The sequence below is a fragment of the Narcine bancroftii genome, chromosome 5, assembly GCF_036971445.1.
Source record: "Narcine bancroftii isolate sNarBan1 chromosome 5, sNarBan1.hap1, whole genome shotgun sequence".
NCBI lineage: Eukaryota > Metazoa > Chordata > Chondrichthyes > Torpediniformes > Narcinidae > Narcine > Narcine bancroftii.
Window position 1 is genome coordinate 1,641,841 of NC_091473.1, and position 18,608 is coordinate 1,660,448.

The 18,608-nt window shown below is 44.2% G+C and overlaps 1 protein-coding gene across 4 annotated transcripts in view; it reads right to left on the reverse strand.

The window, feature by feature from the left end:
- LOC138763028 (guanine nucleotide-binding protein G(i) subunit alpha-2) overlaps positions 1-18,608 on the reverse strand; it is a 275,105-nt gene that overhangs the window by 98,105 nt on the left and 158,392 nt on the right. For all 4 annotated transcript variants that reach the window (XM_069936544.1, XM_069936548.1, XM_069936546.1 and 1 more), the window contains exon 4: positions 17,615-17,775. In XM_069936544.1, the coding sequence (XP_069792645.1) occupies positions 17,615-17,775 (161 nt within the window). The remainder of the gene's footprint in view (positions 1-17,614; positions 17,776-18,608) is intronic.

An 18,608-nucleotide genomic window follows, 5' to 3' on the forward strand; every position in this document is an offset into this window, starting at 1 on the left:
AAATATGAAGAACCTATTTTTTTTAAATTACAGCTCCTTGCCACAAGTGCATTGTGTTCCAAACCATGGGTAGCTACGCAACTGCTGCCCAACTAAATGCAAATTCAGCTTAATTAATTCAGACCCTGTTACTTTCAGAATGGCCTTGTGCAAGAGAATTTCAAGACTATCTTATGTTAAATAGTTCTGGCATCACATCCAGTAAATACAAACTAATTCTAGCCTATCAAACACATATTAGATTTTTAAAAAAATATTCTGGAATTAGATAGAAGAACCGCTTTAATGAAGAAGAACATCCTGTTAGGGTCACTACTGCTTGGCACTTGCGTCCATCAAACCAGGATTAATTTCAGTTCTATTTTTGATTAATAGAAAACATTTGTAAAGTCACTAGAGATGGCATTAAACTCCTGAAATGCAACCTTTCCTCAGCCAATACATCATGGACTCGATCCAGGTTACTCAATGTCCTGAAAAGACCTTTAGCGATTACACCCCATGCTGCGTCCACTACCTTTTGCAGGGCTTTCCTCTCATATAAGATATTGGTGCCCCCATACCAGCCTGTGATAAGCCTATCACCATAACTTCCACTACACATCTTTAGAAGTTTGCTAAGATTTTTAATTCGACCCAAACCCTCACAAACTCCTGAGGAAGTAGAGGTGCTGATATGCTTTCTTCACAATGACATTAGTGTGTTGGGTTCAGGAAAGGTCCTCCAAGATAGGAATTTAAATTTGGTCACCTGTTCCACCTCTGATCCCCCAATGATCACTGGATTGTACGCCTCTGGGTTTCCCTTCCTAAAGGCAACAATCATCTTCTTGGTTTCAGCAAATTTGTAGTTAGTGTCATACACACAGATATAGGTGCAAAGTGAGTAGAGAAGGGGTCAGTTGCGTTCATTTCACAGCATGCAGTGAATCAAACCTCATTTTACTGAAGAATGGAGTATTCTATTTTTCTTGGCTGGCATTTTATTTATTTCTATGTAGGAGCTGAATTATTTTGCCAGACTAATTACATTTTCCTGCCCTGTCCAAAACCCCCCCCCCCCCCTCCCCCACGAACACAATTTATTGCCAAAGTTTTGAGATGCAGCTTTATTTAACAAAGTAAATGTGTCCATTGTTTTTGGAGCCATCTGATTTCATGATCCAGAAATGTGAGATGGATTAATTTTCTATTATTTCAATCAATGATATTTTTCCTGAAAAAGAGTTAGAGATTGGATGGATTAAAGGTCAGCATTTGTTCTTGCATGCAAAATTGATTAAATATTTATAAATGCACTTATAAATGCACATCTGATAGAGTTTATTAAATGTTGAAGTACATCCAGATTTCATTACAAGAGCCATTTGCAACCTTTGTTTGGCTGTGGCTCCCTTAGGACCCTGCTCAAAGTTTATGGGCCCCCTTTCTGTGAAGCAGTCACGTTTTGGTTTCTTCCATACTTCTCTCCAACCAACTACATTAATTTTTTTTTAATCTTTCCCAAGGTGAAAAAAAATCAAGGCTTTTACATAAATGTGCTGTGGCCCTCAGGGGCCCAAATGAGAATGGCTGCACTAGAAGATAAATAGTAAAGGCACATGCGCAACCACCATGGTAAAATGTGGATATTGAAATCAAAGTTTCGATTTTATAAAGTAAATCGGAGCACGTGACCACTGTGGGTTGAAAATGGTGACTACAAACTACCCATAAATGTCACAACCCCTGGGAGTGGTTTATGACATCGAATGAAGAATCAAAATTTGAATTAAAAAAAAATCAAGTTTCCCTCCAGTTAAACCCAAGTACATTTACTTTGTTCAAAATAATGACATTTGATGCAAAAGAAACTACGTTGGGTTTAGTGGTGCTCCAGTTGTTGGCACACACTTTCCTAGAATTGCAGCTCACAATAACATTTTGAAGCATATTTAGAAGTATCAAAATAAATCATCACAAATTAGAAGAGAAGCGAAGTGAATTAAGAAGGTTTACCTGCATAAATTAAGGGCACAGGACTCCAGTGGGCAATAAACTGCAAGAAAGATGCTTGAGTATAGTAAGAGGGAATACGATTCTGGGATAAAGGAAGGTTGTAGAAACAAAAATCCCAGACTTTTGCCAGATCAAGAGGTGGCCATCTGTCACAGAAAGGATAGCATTAACTCTGTACTATGTTTTTATTGTACTTTGCAAGAGCTGGACTGCTTGCAAAATGAACTTTATCATGGTACCTCAGCAAACATAACTCATAACTTCAAAATTGGCCTTTCCCCAATTCCAAATTTTAACTTGTGGTTGTAGAGCTCGTCGAAAGAACCAAAGACTTGTTGATCCAAACCAAGGCTTTTATTAGCAAAAGACCGGAGCTCTTCACAGGTGGCCGACCAGTCCGGAATGATCCGACCTGGCTAGGGACACAACCCTTTAAGGCCCAAACAATAGGTGTGGCTTAGCTCTCAGCCAATCGCTGTAAGCACAGTCTAGATACAGTAACTATATACACTATGTACATTGGTGATAGATCTGTACTATCACATTCACCCCTTCTTGGAGAATTGACCCGGGGGAAAAAAAAAAAAAAAAAAACGAGGGAGAGAATGAAAAGGAAGGGGTAGGTCAAGGACTGTAGCGGTCAGGGGGTCTGACCATCCGGCGTGACCGCCGTGGTGCCGGGATTGGGGTCGCTGGAGTGGTGTCACCAGCGGGCTCATCGGGTGCGACTGCTCCGTCACTCAATTCCCTAGTCGTTTTGTCGGCAGGGTGGCCCGAGTCATTGGGGTGCTGTTGGTCCTTCTGTTGCGGCACGGGGCCTGGAGCATAAGGAGTTGGGGGGTTTGCTGGGTCTACCGCGTCCTGAGCTAGGTCCCGCACCGAAACAGTGTCCTCCCGCCCGTCTGGGAACTCCACGTATGCGTAATGTGGGTTCGCGTGGAGTAGAGTCACTCGGTCGACCAAGGGGTCGTTCTTTGAGTGCCGGACGTGGCGTCGCAAAAGGACGGGGCCAGGGACGGTGAGCCATGCCGGTACAGTGGTTCCCGATTCGGATTTCCTCGGGAAAAGGAACATCCTTTCGTGGGGGGTGGCATTTGTTGCAGTACATAGGAGGGAGCGGATGGAGTGTAAGGCACTAGTGAGAACCTCCTGCCAGTGAGAGGTGGGGAGACCTTTAGACCGGAGAGCCAGTGTAACCGCTCTCCATATGGTGGCATTCTCCCTCTCGACCTGGCCATTACCGCGTGGGTTATAGCTCGTGGTCCTGCTTGAAGCAATACCACACTCCAGAAGGTACTGTTGCAGCTCTGCACTCATGAATGAGGACCCCCTATCACTGTGGATGGAATTGGGGTACCCGAAGATGGTGAAAATACTGTGAAGGGCCTGTATCACTGAGGTGGCAGTGGTGTCTGGGCAGGCCACAGCGAATGGGAAGCGGGAGTATTCGTCGATGGCCGTAAGGATGTAGGTATTACGGTTGGTCGACGGTAGGGGTCCCTTAAAGTCTACGCTAAGACGCTCGAAGGGGCGGGTGGCTTTGATGACGTGGGAGTTATCCGGACGGAAGAAGTGGGGCTTGCATTCGGCGCACACCGAACAGGCTCGGGTCATGGAGCGGATCTCCTCAACTGTGTAGGGTAAGTTGCGCGCCTTGACAAAGTGAGCAAACCTAGTGACCCCTGGATGACAGAGCGCCTCATGGAGTTTCCGTAGTCTGTCCATCTGTATGCTGGCGCACGTCCCCCTGGAGAGCGCGTCAGGCGGGTCGTTGAGCTTACCAGGCCGGTACAGGATGTCATAGTTAAAGGTGGAGAGTTCGATTCTCCATCTGGCGATTTTGTCGTTTTTTATCTTACCACGCTGGGTGTTGCTGAACATGAAGGAGACCGCGCGTTGATCAGTCAACAGTGTAAAGCGCCTCCCAGCGAGGTAATGTCTCCAACGACGTACCGCTTCAACTATGGCCTGGGCCTCCTTCTCGATCGAGGAGTGTCTACTCTCCGGACCCTGGAGGGTTCTGGAGAAGAAGGCTACAGGCCGACCGGCCTGGTTCAAGGTGGCTGCCAGGGCGAAGTCGGATGCATCGCTCTCGACTTGAAACGGGACAGACTCATCGATCGCGTGCAGCGTCGCAGCAGCGATGTCAGATTTGATTCGATCGAAAGCCGCTGTGGCTTCGGTCGAGAGGGGAAAAGAGGTGGTCTTGATAAGAGGACGTGCCTTGTCGGCGTAGTTTGGAACCCATTGGGCGTAATAAGAGAAAAGGCCCAGGCAGCGTTTGAGAGCTTTCTGGGTATGTGGGGGGGGTAAGTCCATTAAGGGACGCATGCGGTCAGGATCTGGCATGACTATCCCGTTTTCCACCACACAACCTAGAATAGCGAGTCGTGTGGTCCGGAAAACACACTTGTCCAAATTGTAAGTCAGGTTTAGCTGACGGGCAGTTTGAAGAAATTTGTCTAGGTTGGCGTCATGGTCCTGCATGTCGTGGCCACAGATGGTGATATTGTCCAGATACGGGAAGGTAGCGGTTAGCCCGTTCTGGTCCACCATCCTGTCCATTTCCCGCTGGAAGACCGCGACACCATTTGTGACCCCGAATGGTACCCTGAGAAATTGATATAGCCGCCCATTCGCTTCAAAGGCCGTGAATGGTCGGTCCTCGCAGCGGATCGGGAGCTGGTGGTAGGCCGAACGTAGGTCAATAGTGGAGAAAATGCGGTACTGGGCGATCTGGTTCACCACATCCGTGATGCGTGGCAGGGGGTACGCATCCAGGAGTGTGAAGCGGTTAATGGTCTGGCTATAGTCGACCACCATCCGTAGTTTTTCCCCATTCTTGACAACCACCACCTGGGCTCTCCAGGGGCTTGAACTGGGTTCGATAATGCCCTCATCCAGCAACCTACGCACCTCACTCCTAATGAATTGCCTGTTTTCGTAACTATATTGCCGACTTTTGGTGGCCACAGGCTTCCAGCCAGGGGTGAGGTTTGCGAAGAGTGCTGGCGGGGCAATCCGGAGTGTGGAAAGGCCGCAGGATTGGCCCCGGGGCACGGGGGCGGGTTGCTCGGGTGCTTCGGGAGTGGGGCGATGGCAGACCGAGAGGGGGGCGTGGGGTCCCCCAAAGTGTAGGGACACCGTTTGGAACTGACACTGGAAGTCTAATCCCAGCAACACTGGGGCGCACAATTGGGGAAGGACGAATAATTTAAAGTGGGTGACCGTCACGCCCTGTACTTCCAGCGTGGCGATGCAATACCCCTTTATCCCAGTCGAGTGCGACCTCGTCGCTAATGAGATCCTCTGGGTAGTGGGGATAATGTCAAGTCCCCAACGGAGGGCCAGATCTGGCTGGATAAAACTGTCAGTTGACCCAGAGTCAAATAAGCAATTGGTGTAGTGTCCATGCACTTTAATCAGTTCCATTGCTCTGGTGAGGGGATGAGAGCATTGCTGGTTTAATGTTATTGAAGCAGTTGACAGGCGAGTTTTGCGCGATGACGTCACGCAACGGGATGACGTCACGCAACGGGATGACGTAGTCAACGCTTGAGGAGAAGGTTGGAGAACCTCCCGGAAGTGCTGTTGTGGCAGGTGAATGGTAAGTAGTGGGGTTTGTAGTTGCTCGTGATCGGTGGTCGGGCCCTGGCGGTCGTCAGCGATGGACGCTAGGGTGAGCACCTGGTTGGCCGCGGGGGTGGCTGCGGCGGCGGTAGCGTCGGCCCCGGGGGTGTCCGTGGCGGCGGCAGCAGCGGCTGTAGCGTCGGCCCCGGAGGTGTCCGTGGCGGCGGCAGCAGCGGCGGTAGCGTCGGCCCCGGGGGTGTCTGTGGCGGCGGCGGCAGCAGCGGCGATAGCGTCGGCCCCGGGGGTGGCTGTGGCGGCGGCAGCAGCGGCGGTAGCGTCGGCCCCGGGGGTGTCCGTGGCGGCGGCAGCAGCGGCGGTAGTGTCAAGTGTTCCGCACGGGGGCGAGAGGCAGGCCATCACCATGGTTGCGACGGTGGGTTGCCCCTTCCGGGTTCGGCGTCTCCGTGACGTCAGGCGTTGCCGTGCAGGGGAGCCCTCGCTCTCATTGGACGAGAGCTCTGGGGAAGAAGAGTTTGAATGGGATAGTGGCGGTTGGGCTTCACACGAGGCACTGTGTTTGCTGGCGGCCATTTTAGACCTACAGACTGCAGCAAAGTGGCCGATTTTAAGGCACTTCTGGCACCTGGCTTTTCTTGCTGGGCACTGGGACCTGCTGTGCTTGTCCCTCCCGCAGAAATAACATTTCGGGTTCGCACGGGGCAGGGTAGCAGCAGCCGACAGGCCGTCAGGGGTAGGGTAGAAGGGCACTTTACTCACATCAGAACGAGGGGTCCAGTCCCTAGAGAGCTCGGTGGACTTTAAGGCTGCATCCTCCATTGTGATTGCAATCCGGGCCACGTCCTCTAGTTTTTCTACCCCTTGTTCGAGCAAACGCAGCCTCACTTCGTTTGATCGGAGCCCGGCCACATAGGCATCCCGGACGAGGTCGCTAGTGATCTCGGCAGCAGTTTTGTCCACACAGTTACAGTCCTTGCCCAATGCCTTTAATACTTGTAAATATGCCCTGCTGGACTCGCCGGGCTGTTGTTTCCTCGACGCAAGCATGAGCCGGGCATGAACTCTGTTCACCGGTTGATCATACAGTTCCTTCAGTACCTTTATGGCTGCGGTGTAAGTGGTCTCATCCTGGATGTTCTCGTAGACTCTCAAGGACACCATAGACAACAATGCTGTTAGACGCTGGTTATCCTCCTCTACCTGAATGAATCTCAGGAAGTTTTCAAAGTTCAGCAGCCAGAACTTAAAGGCTTTGAAGGCTGCAGCTGACTGTGGGTCGATATCAAGTTTTTCTGGCCGAGTTAAACGCTCCATCCCTTTCAAAAAAAATTCTTTTTGCTAATAAAATTGTAGAGCTCGTCGAAAGAACCAAAGACTTGTTGATCCAAACCAAGGCTTTTATTAGCAAAAGACCGGAGCTCTTCACAGGTGGCCGACCAGTCCGGAATGATCCGACCTGGCTAGGGACACAACCCTTTAAGGCCCAAACAATAGGTGTGGCTTAGCTCTCAGCCAATCGCTGTAAGCACAGTCTAGATACAGTAACTATATACACTATGTACATTGGTGATAGATCTGTACTATCACAGTGGTCCTGCCCTGTCTAGATCCACAACTTTCTTAAAAAGAATAGAAGAATGGTCGCAGATCTCCAAAGGCTCAGCTACAAGCACTTCATCTCTTGTCCTCTCCAATTTCCCAAGGCTAGATCAAGTGCTGCACTCTCCCTTTTGGGGACCCGCAAAACATTACAGGAGTAAACTTTCCTGGACATATTTGACAAATTCCATCCCATTTAAACCTTTCACATTATGACTTTCCCAGCCAATACTTGGAAAGTTAAAGACCTCTACTATAACAACCATATTTGACCTACAGCTGGCTGCAATCTCCTGGCATATTTGGTCTTCTAATTCCTGTCGAATATTTTGGAGGGGGGTGGGGTGGTAATGTACTACACTCCGAACAAAGTGATCATGCCTTTTTTAAACCTCAGCACCATCTACATAGCCTCACTAGCCGACCCATCTGAAATCTCACCTCTAATGAGGCAGAGACTGCGAAACAGAGAAACAAATGCTATCTTGACAAGAGTCAGGGTGTGAGGTGTTGCTGTCTAGGTAACAGAGTCAGTGACTTCATCGTAAATGTCAGTGAATAGTCTGAGCAGAATTCGTCTGTGCAGTATATTGTAATTTACAACAAGATGATCTTGTTGAAGCTCAAGACTTCTGGAAAATCTTTGGAATTCTCTACCCTGAGACTGTGAATGATGAAAAAAAAATGCATTACCGTGGCTGATACAGAGCGATTATGGGGACTGAGTTGCAGAATAAGGGCTGGATCAGAGTAGCCAAGATTTTGCTGGTTAGTACAACTGGCACAAGGGTCTATCATGTTTACTTCCTGCATTGATTTCATGCCAAAGAGTCAATAAAGCACTAAGCAGTTATGGCAATTTATAATACATGTTTGTGATCGAGGGTTAAAATAGGGAACATTCACTATCCAGAGGTGGTTAATGGTCTATGACAGTATTAGTAAACCTGTGGTCCGCAGACCATTGGTACTCTGTTAGAGAAGGTTCGCAACGATAAGGCAAATGTTACTCATGTAATAAACAAATAATATGTAAATCAATGTTCTAAATTTGACAATACAATTCAATTTTTTCCCCACATCTAATCTAAACTAAAAAATCCCAGTGGTCTGGAAAGGGATTTGAGCTTGCAAGCCCAACAGCCCACCACAACAACAAGTGTCCATGGGTTGTAACAAGAGGCTCATGACAATAAAGAAAATTTGAGGTCTTTGGAGGAAGAATGATGGAGGACCACTGGTCCTTGAGTTCTCTAGGAGTGTTAAGAGGAAGTAAGGAGATGAAAGTCAAAAACAATGAATCACCTGGACGAATCTAGGATTCTGAATCTGGATTAAACACTCTGGATTAAATATGACTGCAATCTGCAACTAAAGTGGGATGAAATGAGGGACAATACTCCACCATAACATTGTCGCAGCTTTACGATGCAGTAAACATGGATTGGAAAGTTAGCTCTCCTTCCCAAGACTGAAGCTTTCACAGATGCACAAAACAGAAAGTAACGAACTTGTTATAATGAGAGAAGATACAAAGGCCTCACCCTATATCTCTAGTGGTATTTGGAACCACAGCAGGAGGAAAACAGGTTACTCTTAAGAAGATATAACCAGAGGCCAAGATAGAGACAAAGAAAGACCGAAATGAAAGGCCTGGTCGTTGTATGAACTACCAATTCCAGTTACCTCTGTACCAGATTAGCTTAGTGTTAATAACAAAGTCACATGTTGCTTTAACAGTAAGTGGAAAGTGATACTTGAACAACCAATTGCCCAGCAGCAACAGGATGAAGATGGCCAAAAGAGGTCTGATCTAGTCTGGACTATCCTTGTGGTACTGTCTCACAGGAGATCAGAAGGAATTAGGAGATGATTCTTGGAAACAAGGTTTAACTCTTTATCTAGAACAAAGAACCTGGGATGACAGTAAAATGCTAGGATCCAAGTCTGGAACTCAGAACAAATGGGAAACCACAAGACAAGACTCATCCATTTCTGAGTGTACAGTGCAAGGTGAATGCTTGTACACTGCCTTTTAAATTACGTTAGACTAAAACAAAATATACCTTTCTTCAGTTGTCAGTCATTTGTCCCCTAATACAAACCCAACACAATAAAAGGCCATCGAATTCTAGAAGGCGAAGAGTTTGTCAGAAGAATCCTCTGACAGAACTGAACCATTTGTCAGTGCTGTCTCACCCTTTTTCATAGTCAACTTTTCATTAATGCCACAGTTCCCAACGGAACGAGTGAACTACTTATTTTTGTCAAGCCTAATTAAATTGTTAATTATGGGAGCAGTTTACTACACACTATAAACTGTGGTCAAAATTATCAATTACTTTCAACAATTTAGATGTTAAATCACCACTGCCCCCTAAAATAAGGTCCAAAAACAAGGAATCAAAAATATGGCTGCACAGAACTTTGGTGCACATAAAAGTTTAATATTGTCATTAGACTCTTAATTTTAGAGCACATCTTAATGGCTAATGGCTTTAAAACAAGGTGTCACCATTGTTAAATTATGGCATGGCAGCTCACTTAAATATCATTGGTACTGGGGGACAACTTCCAAGCTCATACTGGTAGTTTCGTAACAAGTGTGTGCCCATATAAATCACTTCTCATCAGAAATAAAGGAGCAAAATCACTCTGGACTGTACAATCACATTAAGGTTTATGATACAGGAGGCATCCATTTGGTCTACTGTGGCTTTGGCAGTTGCAAAGGAACTACAAAATCCCATCCAATTTCCTTGCACTGGTCTCCAAGCGCACATGTCCAATCACTATTTCAGCATCTGCTATCCTTTCAGACAATGAACTGTCTTATTATATTCTTCATATTGAACAGTGACACTAAACAAGAGTAAGCCATTCAACTTCTGCAACCAGATGTGAGTGATCTATAACTTGATTTAACATTCCTTAATACTCCCAAGAAGGACAACTACCAAAATCCAGTTTAAGATGGAGCACACATACTTATTTTTGAGGAAATATTCCACACATTCAATGGTCATCGAAAAAGTGTTTAATGGGTCAAAGACTGTTAGATTATAAACACCTATTACTGTATATTGATCCCAGCTCTATAAACTAATTCAGTCAACCCCTTCCTGCATTTTCCCTGTATGCCTTCATTCAGTTCTCTTTCAAAGGTCAGAATTGAAACACCATCCAACACACTTTCATGCAGTTCAGTTCAAATATGTTGAAGTAAAAGTCTGTCATTTTACCCATGCACCTTTTGTCAATCACGACCTGTTTGGTAACTGGAATAGAGTATCTATCTCATCTCTATCCATCAAGGTAGTGGACACATCAATTTTCTCTGTACTATTCTTTCCCCAAATGTCCTGACCCATAGCCTTTGGAACCCCAATCAGCTTCAGATCTCCCTACCTCAGCAATGTCAAAACCCTACAAATTCCATAACTTCTTTGTGCGAGGGCATCCTTCTCAATTTTTGTAACCTCTGAAACCTTGGAGAACTTGCTACGTTCCAATGAATCTACGTTGTACTCCATGCAGTATGATCCCAGAACAGAAGCCAATCTGGACATAATGTTCCTACACTGTCCTGTCCACTGCAGAATTTCTCAGTCTCTACTGCCATGAAGCATGTAGAATTAGCAATCATGCCTACCTTTTTGAGGCACATTGTTATACCCTGGAGGTGCAGAAACTATTTATTTAGTCAGCCAATATTCTGGAATCTGCTAATTACAAATGCCAGCAGAGCCCATTCACATAACTGCATAAATTCAAGAAAATCCATCATTGACCTCGTAGTTCAATGAGGAATGGCAGTGCAACAGCATAGAGATTCAATTATTGGACTAATTTTAATGGACATTGAAAACATTCTTGGATATTTATTCCTAATAGCCTATTCTCAAGTGATTATTGCCAAAACTACTGAGAAGCACATAGCAGTAAATAATTTTGGAATACTTACTTAAATTTCTTTATGGGGTGAAATACAAATGAAAAACACTCAATCAGAGATGAAAAATATGGTCAGTTTTTGGAGAGGGAAGGAATGACATTTTGATATTTAAGAGGATTTAGATAAATTTTCCCTATCTGGAAGAGCTCAGCACAAAAGTTTTTAATCCTTCAACTTGGGGCCTGGCTATCCAGCCCAAAACTAAAAAGGGGAACTACATGTCAGGTTTGGATCTTTTGATGAAACAGTTATGACGGGGCAGGCAAGACAATTTCAAATTGGTAAGCTTGTGTTTTATTACATAATATTGCAGACTGCAGGTTTGCAGCACTAGAAGGCAGATATATGGCAGAATGACAAAGTGCACCCAGGATTCCACGAAATACAAGGCTGCCAAGGTATGCACAGAGGCTTAGACGATGCACCAACCTTCTTTGCTGCTTAAGTTTAAAGTACAATCTGACTATTTCACTGTGCAATAGATGACTTAATCACATTGCCATTACTGCACATTATGTTCATTAAAATTAGATCAATTCCACAATACCTCACAGACCAAAGTATCAACCATATATGGTTCATATGCAATTACGATTAGAGTAACATATGTCTGTAATCATAGTTGCCTCTCAATGGAAAATTGCTGCTTGTTAAGTAGAATTAGAGACCTATTCTGGTACAAACAGGATAATTTACTGAATTACTGTGTTCTACTTCAGACTCAGAGCTGCTGTTACCTGGATACTTCGTGACAGCGGCATCAATATTTTTGATCAACACTATCGGCATTGATCTCATTCCTCAGAATGGGCCTCAAAGCAAAATCTATGGTTGAGAAAGAAGACAAATTAATTGAAAAGTGCTTCTTGACCCTAAAGGAACACAAGATGGAAGGGGGGGGAGGGGGGGAAAGAGAAGAGAACCCTCATTTTAAGCCCCTGTGGCCCCAACAAAACCACTGCAAGGTGAGATGTCCCTCGAAAGTAACAAGCCCACTTCTTACTTTCCTTGCGGACAGGCGATAAAAAGCATTTTCAGTGCAGCTAGAGGAGGAGCCAAAAAATATATTTCAACAGCAAAATGGCTGAATTTCTGCCTGCATGGTCAATGCACACCTCCCACAATCCACGTAGAAGAGCTTGTCTGAACATTCAGCTCAAAACGTGAACCAGACACCAACCTGCTAATGCTATGACTTTAAAGCAATGATCCACTACTGTCCACAGGATACACAAAGCAATCTTCTCATGGCAACCTATTTTATTTCCCTGCCGCATTCCTATCCCAACATGCCTGTCCATCGTCTCATGCATTGCCAGACCAAGACCATGTGCAAAGTTGGCCCATCAACCAGCTTATCATAACATGAACTTCTCTCATTTCCATTAGCCACCCCTCCCAACACATCTCCATGTCTCTCCACATTCTTCCCCCCCCACCCTTTCCTCCAGAGCCACGCCCGATCAATATTCACCTTTCCCCTCCTGTCCATATCCAATGATCGCCTTTTTCCTGTAGGCCAATGTCCCTCCCCATGTCCTTTCTTCCCTCCTCCCCATCTTTTTTTATTCACATGGCCTGCTGATTTATGCTCATACCCTGACGAAGGCCTCAAACCTTGTGTTAGTTATTCATCTTTACCTTGTGTAGGCTCTGCGAGAGCTGCAGAGCTCCTCCAGCTCTTTTGTTTTCTTATTACAATCACAGCTGCTGCAAACCTTCGTGTTTCACTCCTGCAGCACAGTTGATAGCATTGTTAAGACAACATATGGTGTGTTGTCCATTAACCACGGATCAAGTTCAAAAGCCATGAGGTAATGTTACCACTAAATAAGCCCTTAGTTAGATCCCACTTGGAACATTGTGTTCAGTTCTGGTCAGAATTCCAGGAACCATGTTGATGCTGTACAGAAGGTGTAGAGGATGTTGCCTGGATTGGAGAGCATGCCTTAAACAGGATAGGTTAAGTGAATTTGGTCTTTTCTCCTTGAGTGAAGTAGGATGAGTGGTGACCTAATAGAGGTCTAGAGGAGACATTGATTATGTGGATGGCTTGAGGGTTTTTCCCAGGGCTGAAACACAAGGGACATAGTTCTTGGAAGTAAGTGGTGAATTTTTCAGAGAGTGGTGGATGCATGAAATGTACGACTGGAAGCAGAGGTGGAGGCAGGGACAATAGGATGTTTTAAGAGACTATTTCTTAGGTACATGGAACTGATCAAAATGGAGGATTATGCACTTGGGAAATTCTAGGCAATTGTTAGAATAGGTTATTAGGTTGGCACAACACTGTGGGCTGAAGGGCCTGCCTGTAATGTGCGGTAGATGTTCATGCATCAGACCTCAACAAATAATTGTACCTGCTAATATACACTGCCACGTCAAAATAGATCCTGAATATTCATGTCTGCCATTACATACAGAACCATCTTCCAACATTAAACAGTTGATTATGAAGTAGCAGCTCAGATTATACACATCCTGCCAATGAGGATGGAGGCTGAAAGGGAGAGTTAAATGGCTTATGTACAAAACAGGTAAATTAACTCATTGGGGTAACATCAATGCTGGAGAAATTGTTAAGTTTAATTTTTAAAATTAATTTACAGGAAAGGGGATGAAGTTATGTAACATATTAGTCATTAATGTAAACTAATATTTTTCTGAACTCCCACAGCTGAAGGGAAATCAGATTTTTTTTTTGCAAATATATTTGAGCAAAGCGACATTTGAAAGAGAATCAGATTGTCTGCACAATGCAAAGGCTAAGGGAAAAAGAATGAGCAATTACCACAATACATATCCTCTTACAGTCAGTCCCTTTATTACAGTGAATTAGGTTAACAAAACATGCCCTTACCAAATTTACAAATCACTACACAGAAAAATTGAGAAACAATAAAATTCACCCTCTCAGAATTCACCTGGGGAGAGGGGTGGGGGGAGGAAGTTAATCAACACAAAATTTACCCTCATTAACTCCTTCTTGAAGTATGTGGAGGTGATGCACCTTTTCACGAGAGTAAAGCCTGATGTAACCCATTTTCTAGGGACACAGCCCATTGCAATTTTCAACTGTACACCAGGCAATATCACCAAGCTAGGTACACAGCAACACCAGAGAGTGCAATATCATTTAGCATCCAAGGATCATACACTACTTATGTAAATATTTAATTAGCAATCAACTGTTCATTAGCTTTTGTCTTTCCATTGGTTCGGGTACCAACCAACCTAAATCCTTTCACAACCCAGATGCAAGGAAAGCAACAATATCTTTTCAGGTGAATATTTAGTGAGGAAATTCTAACGAACATCAAATACAACACTATCAACATGTGGCTAGAATCTACAGATTCAGGCTGTAAATTATTGAGTTTTTAATCAAATCCAGAAACTGAATTGTACAAAGGCCATGTATGTGTTCTCATCTGTCATACTAAAGCCTGAATGATTGCACTGGACAGAAACTCTAAAATATGAAATCACTTTGAACGTTAAACATCTCATCACTAAAATTGTACAAGTAGCTCACAGTTATTCATTCACCTCAGTACACTGTTGGAAAGAGGCATGTGATCACTTTCGATAGAAAAGAACAAGAAGAGAATGAGGGATGATTGAGAATTCCACAAATCTCCATTCCCAGATCAAAACACAACCACTATTGTTTCATTGTAGAACACTGCATTGAAATGAGCATTCTCATCAGAGATTCTCAGAGTTTATCAGATTACAAGCAGGCACTTATGGAGCTACATGATTTGCTCAGCGACTTTAACCTGGCCTAATGACCATCAGCATGTAACCTGGTGTACCAGAGGTCCCCACACACTCGTTCTTTCCCAAGACCATATTTTGGCAAGTCTGATAATCTAGCTGTGCACCTTCTGCCTTCATATAGACGGAGTCTAAAAAGAGAGGCTATAAGGTGGTCACAGGAGGCTAAAGAATGGTTACAGGACTTTGAGTCAACAGAATGGGTGGTGTTCAAGGACTCTGCTGAGCATCTGAACAAGTAACCAAGGTTGTCACACACTTTATCAAAACAGCTGTGGATGAGTGTGTCCCAACCAAATCATTCAGGGTTTTCCTGAACCAGAAGACCTGGATGAACAGTAAAATTCGGAACCTGCTGAGAACCAGATCACAGGCATTTAAGTCTGGAGATCCAGATCAGTACAGTAGGAGTAAGTATGACCTGCTAGAAACTATCTCCCAGGTGAAGTGGAGATTCCAGATGAAAATGGAAACAACAAGGGACATCCGACAGCTGTGGCAGGGCCTAAATGCAATAACCTGCTATAAAACCAAATCCGATGAAATACCAGACAGCAAAGCTTCTCTCCCAGAGGAACTCAAAGCCTTCTACTCCCAATATGACGACAGTATTAGTGAAGAACCACCCCTCCGCACCCACCTGTCTGTAACTGAGGATGACATGTGTGCTGCCTTCAGGAGAAGGAATCCGAGGAAAGTATCTGGCCCGGAAGAGTACCTGGCCGTGCATTAAAAATCTGTGCTGACCAACTTATTAAGGTATTCATGGATATCTTCAATATCTCACTCCAGCAGGGCACGATTCCCACCTGTTACAAACAGGTGTCAATCATACCGCTGCTCAAGAAGAGTGCAGTAACCTGCCTTAATGACCATTGATCAGTAGCACTTACATCAACAGTGAGGAAGTGTTTTGAAAAGCTGATAATGAAGCATATCTGCTCCTATCAGAGTGGTTACAAGGAGACATTCCAGTTCGCCTATCGTAGGAACAGATCTACGTGGATGCCATCTCACTGGCTCCATACAAAGCCCTGGAATATCTGGACAGAAAAGATGCATACATCAGGATGGTCTTTATTGCACTCCAGCACTTAACACCATCATCCCCTCGAAACTGATCAGCAAATTCCAAGACCTGGAACTCAACACCCCACTGTGTAATTGGATCCTGGATTTTCTCACCTCCAGACCACAACCAGTGAAAATTGGTAAGAACATCTCCTCCACAAACTTGATCAGTACTGGAGCACCACAGGGGTGTGCTCTTAGCCCTCTGCTCTATTCACTTTATAGCTACGACTGTGTAGCTCGATAACACCATCTACAAATTTATTGATGATACCCTGGGAGTGGGTTGTATAAAGGAAGGGATGAGTCAACCTGCAGGATAAAGATTGAAAACTTGGCTGAATGGTGCACCTCACACTCAATGTCACCAAATCTAAGGAGCTGAATGTTGATTTCAGGAAGGGAAAGCCAGAGGTGTACAATCCAGTGATCATTGGGAGAATCAGAGGTGGAGAGGGCGAGCAAATTTAAATTCTTGGGAGTCATTTATCTCAGAGGATCTTTCCTGGACCCAACCCACCAATGGCATCATGAAGAAAGCACATCAGCACCTCTACTTCCTCAGGAGTTTGCAGAGCTTTGGTACGACTCCAGAGACCCCGGCAAATTTCTACAGAGGTCTGGTGGAAAATGTGTTGACCAGCTGCATCATGGTCTGGTATAGGGACACCAACATCCCTGAGAATAAAGCCCTCCAAAAGTTTGTAAATAAAGCCCAGGACATCACAGGCAAAAACCCTCCCCACTATTGAGTACATCTATGGGGAACACTGACATCAGGAGAGCAGCAGCAATCATCAAAGACCTACACTACCCAACACATGCTCTGTTCTCGCTGCTGTCATCAGGAAAGAGGTATAGGTACCATAAGACTCGCACTATCAGGTTCAGGAACAGCTGCTACCCCTCCACCAAGATTCTCCTCAATGACAATCTCAATCAGAGACTCATTTAAGGTACACTTTGATTTTCTTTATTCTCTCTGCATTGCACAATTTGTTGACATTCACTACCTATTTACAGTTCTTTATTTGTTTACACATTTACGCTGCAGGTTTTTTTTTGCATAATTCTGCCTGGCCCACAGGAAAAAGAACCTCAGGGTTGTATGTGATGTCATGTATGTACTCTGACGATAAATCTAAAATTTGAAATCTGAAAAACAACTATCCACTCCAGTATTTAGGGTCACAATATGAAGTATTAGTTTTCATAAATGCTGCGATGGACTAATACAATAAAATATTTCATCTTAATTCTTTATCACTTTTATTTGCAACCAAGTTTCTGGAGCACCTTTTTCACTTACAAATGAATAGACATTACCGTGCAAGTTTGCAAGATTTGAGGGGGGGGGGGGGGGGGGGGGCGGGGCAGGATTTTCCTGAAAAATGGACAATTGAACCACTTTGCTTCTTACAGAATTCACAGACATCAGAAAAATAAATAATGACATACAAACCCTTATATTCTTGAGGAATTTCACTGATATAGGAACCAAATTGAAAAGGTATTGGCCTTTTCCATCGTATCACCTTTAAAAATTATGAGCCGCCTTCAAAGCTGCCGAGAACTGTTAAATGTATGGGAATTCAACAAAGAAGAAAAGATTTCAAGACTTACTATGCAGCAGAGTCGTTAAGTTGATATTCTCTGGATCGGCCAAAACAAGCTTGAACCCCAGCATCACCCCAAAGCCTCCTGATCACATTGGCCAGGTCTTCAGGCAAAATGCCCTGTTCTTCAGCAGTCCCAGACAATGCAAACAATTGGCGGGCATCATCCTATAAAAAGAATAAAAACAAATGGGACAATATTCCTATCATGGTTAATGTAGGATTCATTATACTGACCATCCCCAGGTTACAAACACCAATACCGACGAATAAGCGTGCATAGTATTATTAGACAGAAATCCGACATCTGTATGGCAGAACTAGTCTTCTCTCTTTCTCCACTTTTAGTAATGCTTTGTGCTTTTAATGGCATACTTTGCAAAACTGTGGAGGTATGGTTACAATGGAGCGGTCCTCTTGAGAGTTCCAGACTCTAACAAATTCAACTTCTGGATATCTACAAAAGTGAAAGCAGTTTGCTACTTGGACACAGACAGCCTGCATGCATTTGTTTCTTCCGCTAATTCTCCACCCCCAAATTATATTTTTTCTCAAGATCATCTTGACATGTGACAATACTAAGAGCTGTAACTACGTATCTTAAATCAAGAAAGCTCAGCTATTTGAAGATGAAAGCTTGCTCCAGAGAAAACACCAATGTTTTAAATTACAATGGCACCTCTGATCGACTGATGATGCCATGATCCTCACTGTTATCCATCTTTCCTTATGTGCTCAGTGCCATTGGCAATTGAACTCAGAGCCAAATAACAAGCTTGTTTGCCTGATAAGGGGCTCATATCCTCCAGAAACCAAATTCAGATGGTTCAGATTTTAATCGGTACTCGAACAGCGAAAAGAGAAACGTGTATTATCTTGAACCCAATTATGGACAAGATATTGAAGCTACCTGTTTAAGATTCAATGGAAGTCATTGGACTGCAATTAAAAGATTGGAATTATTTATTTGCATTATTAAACCATTCCACTGTTTTCTCTTT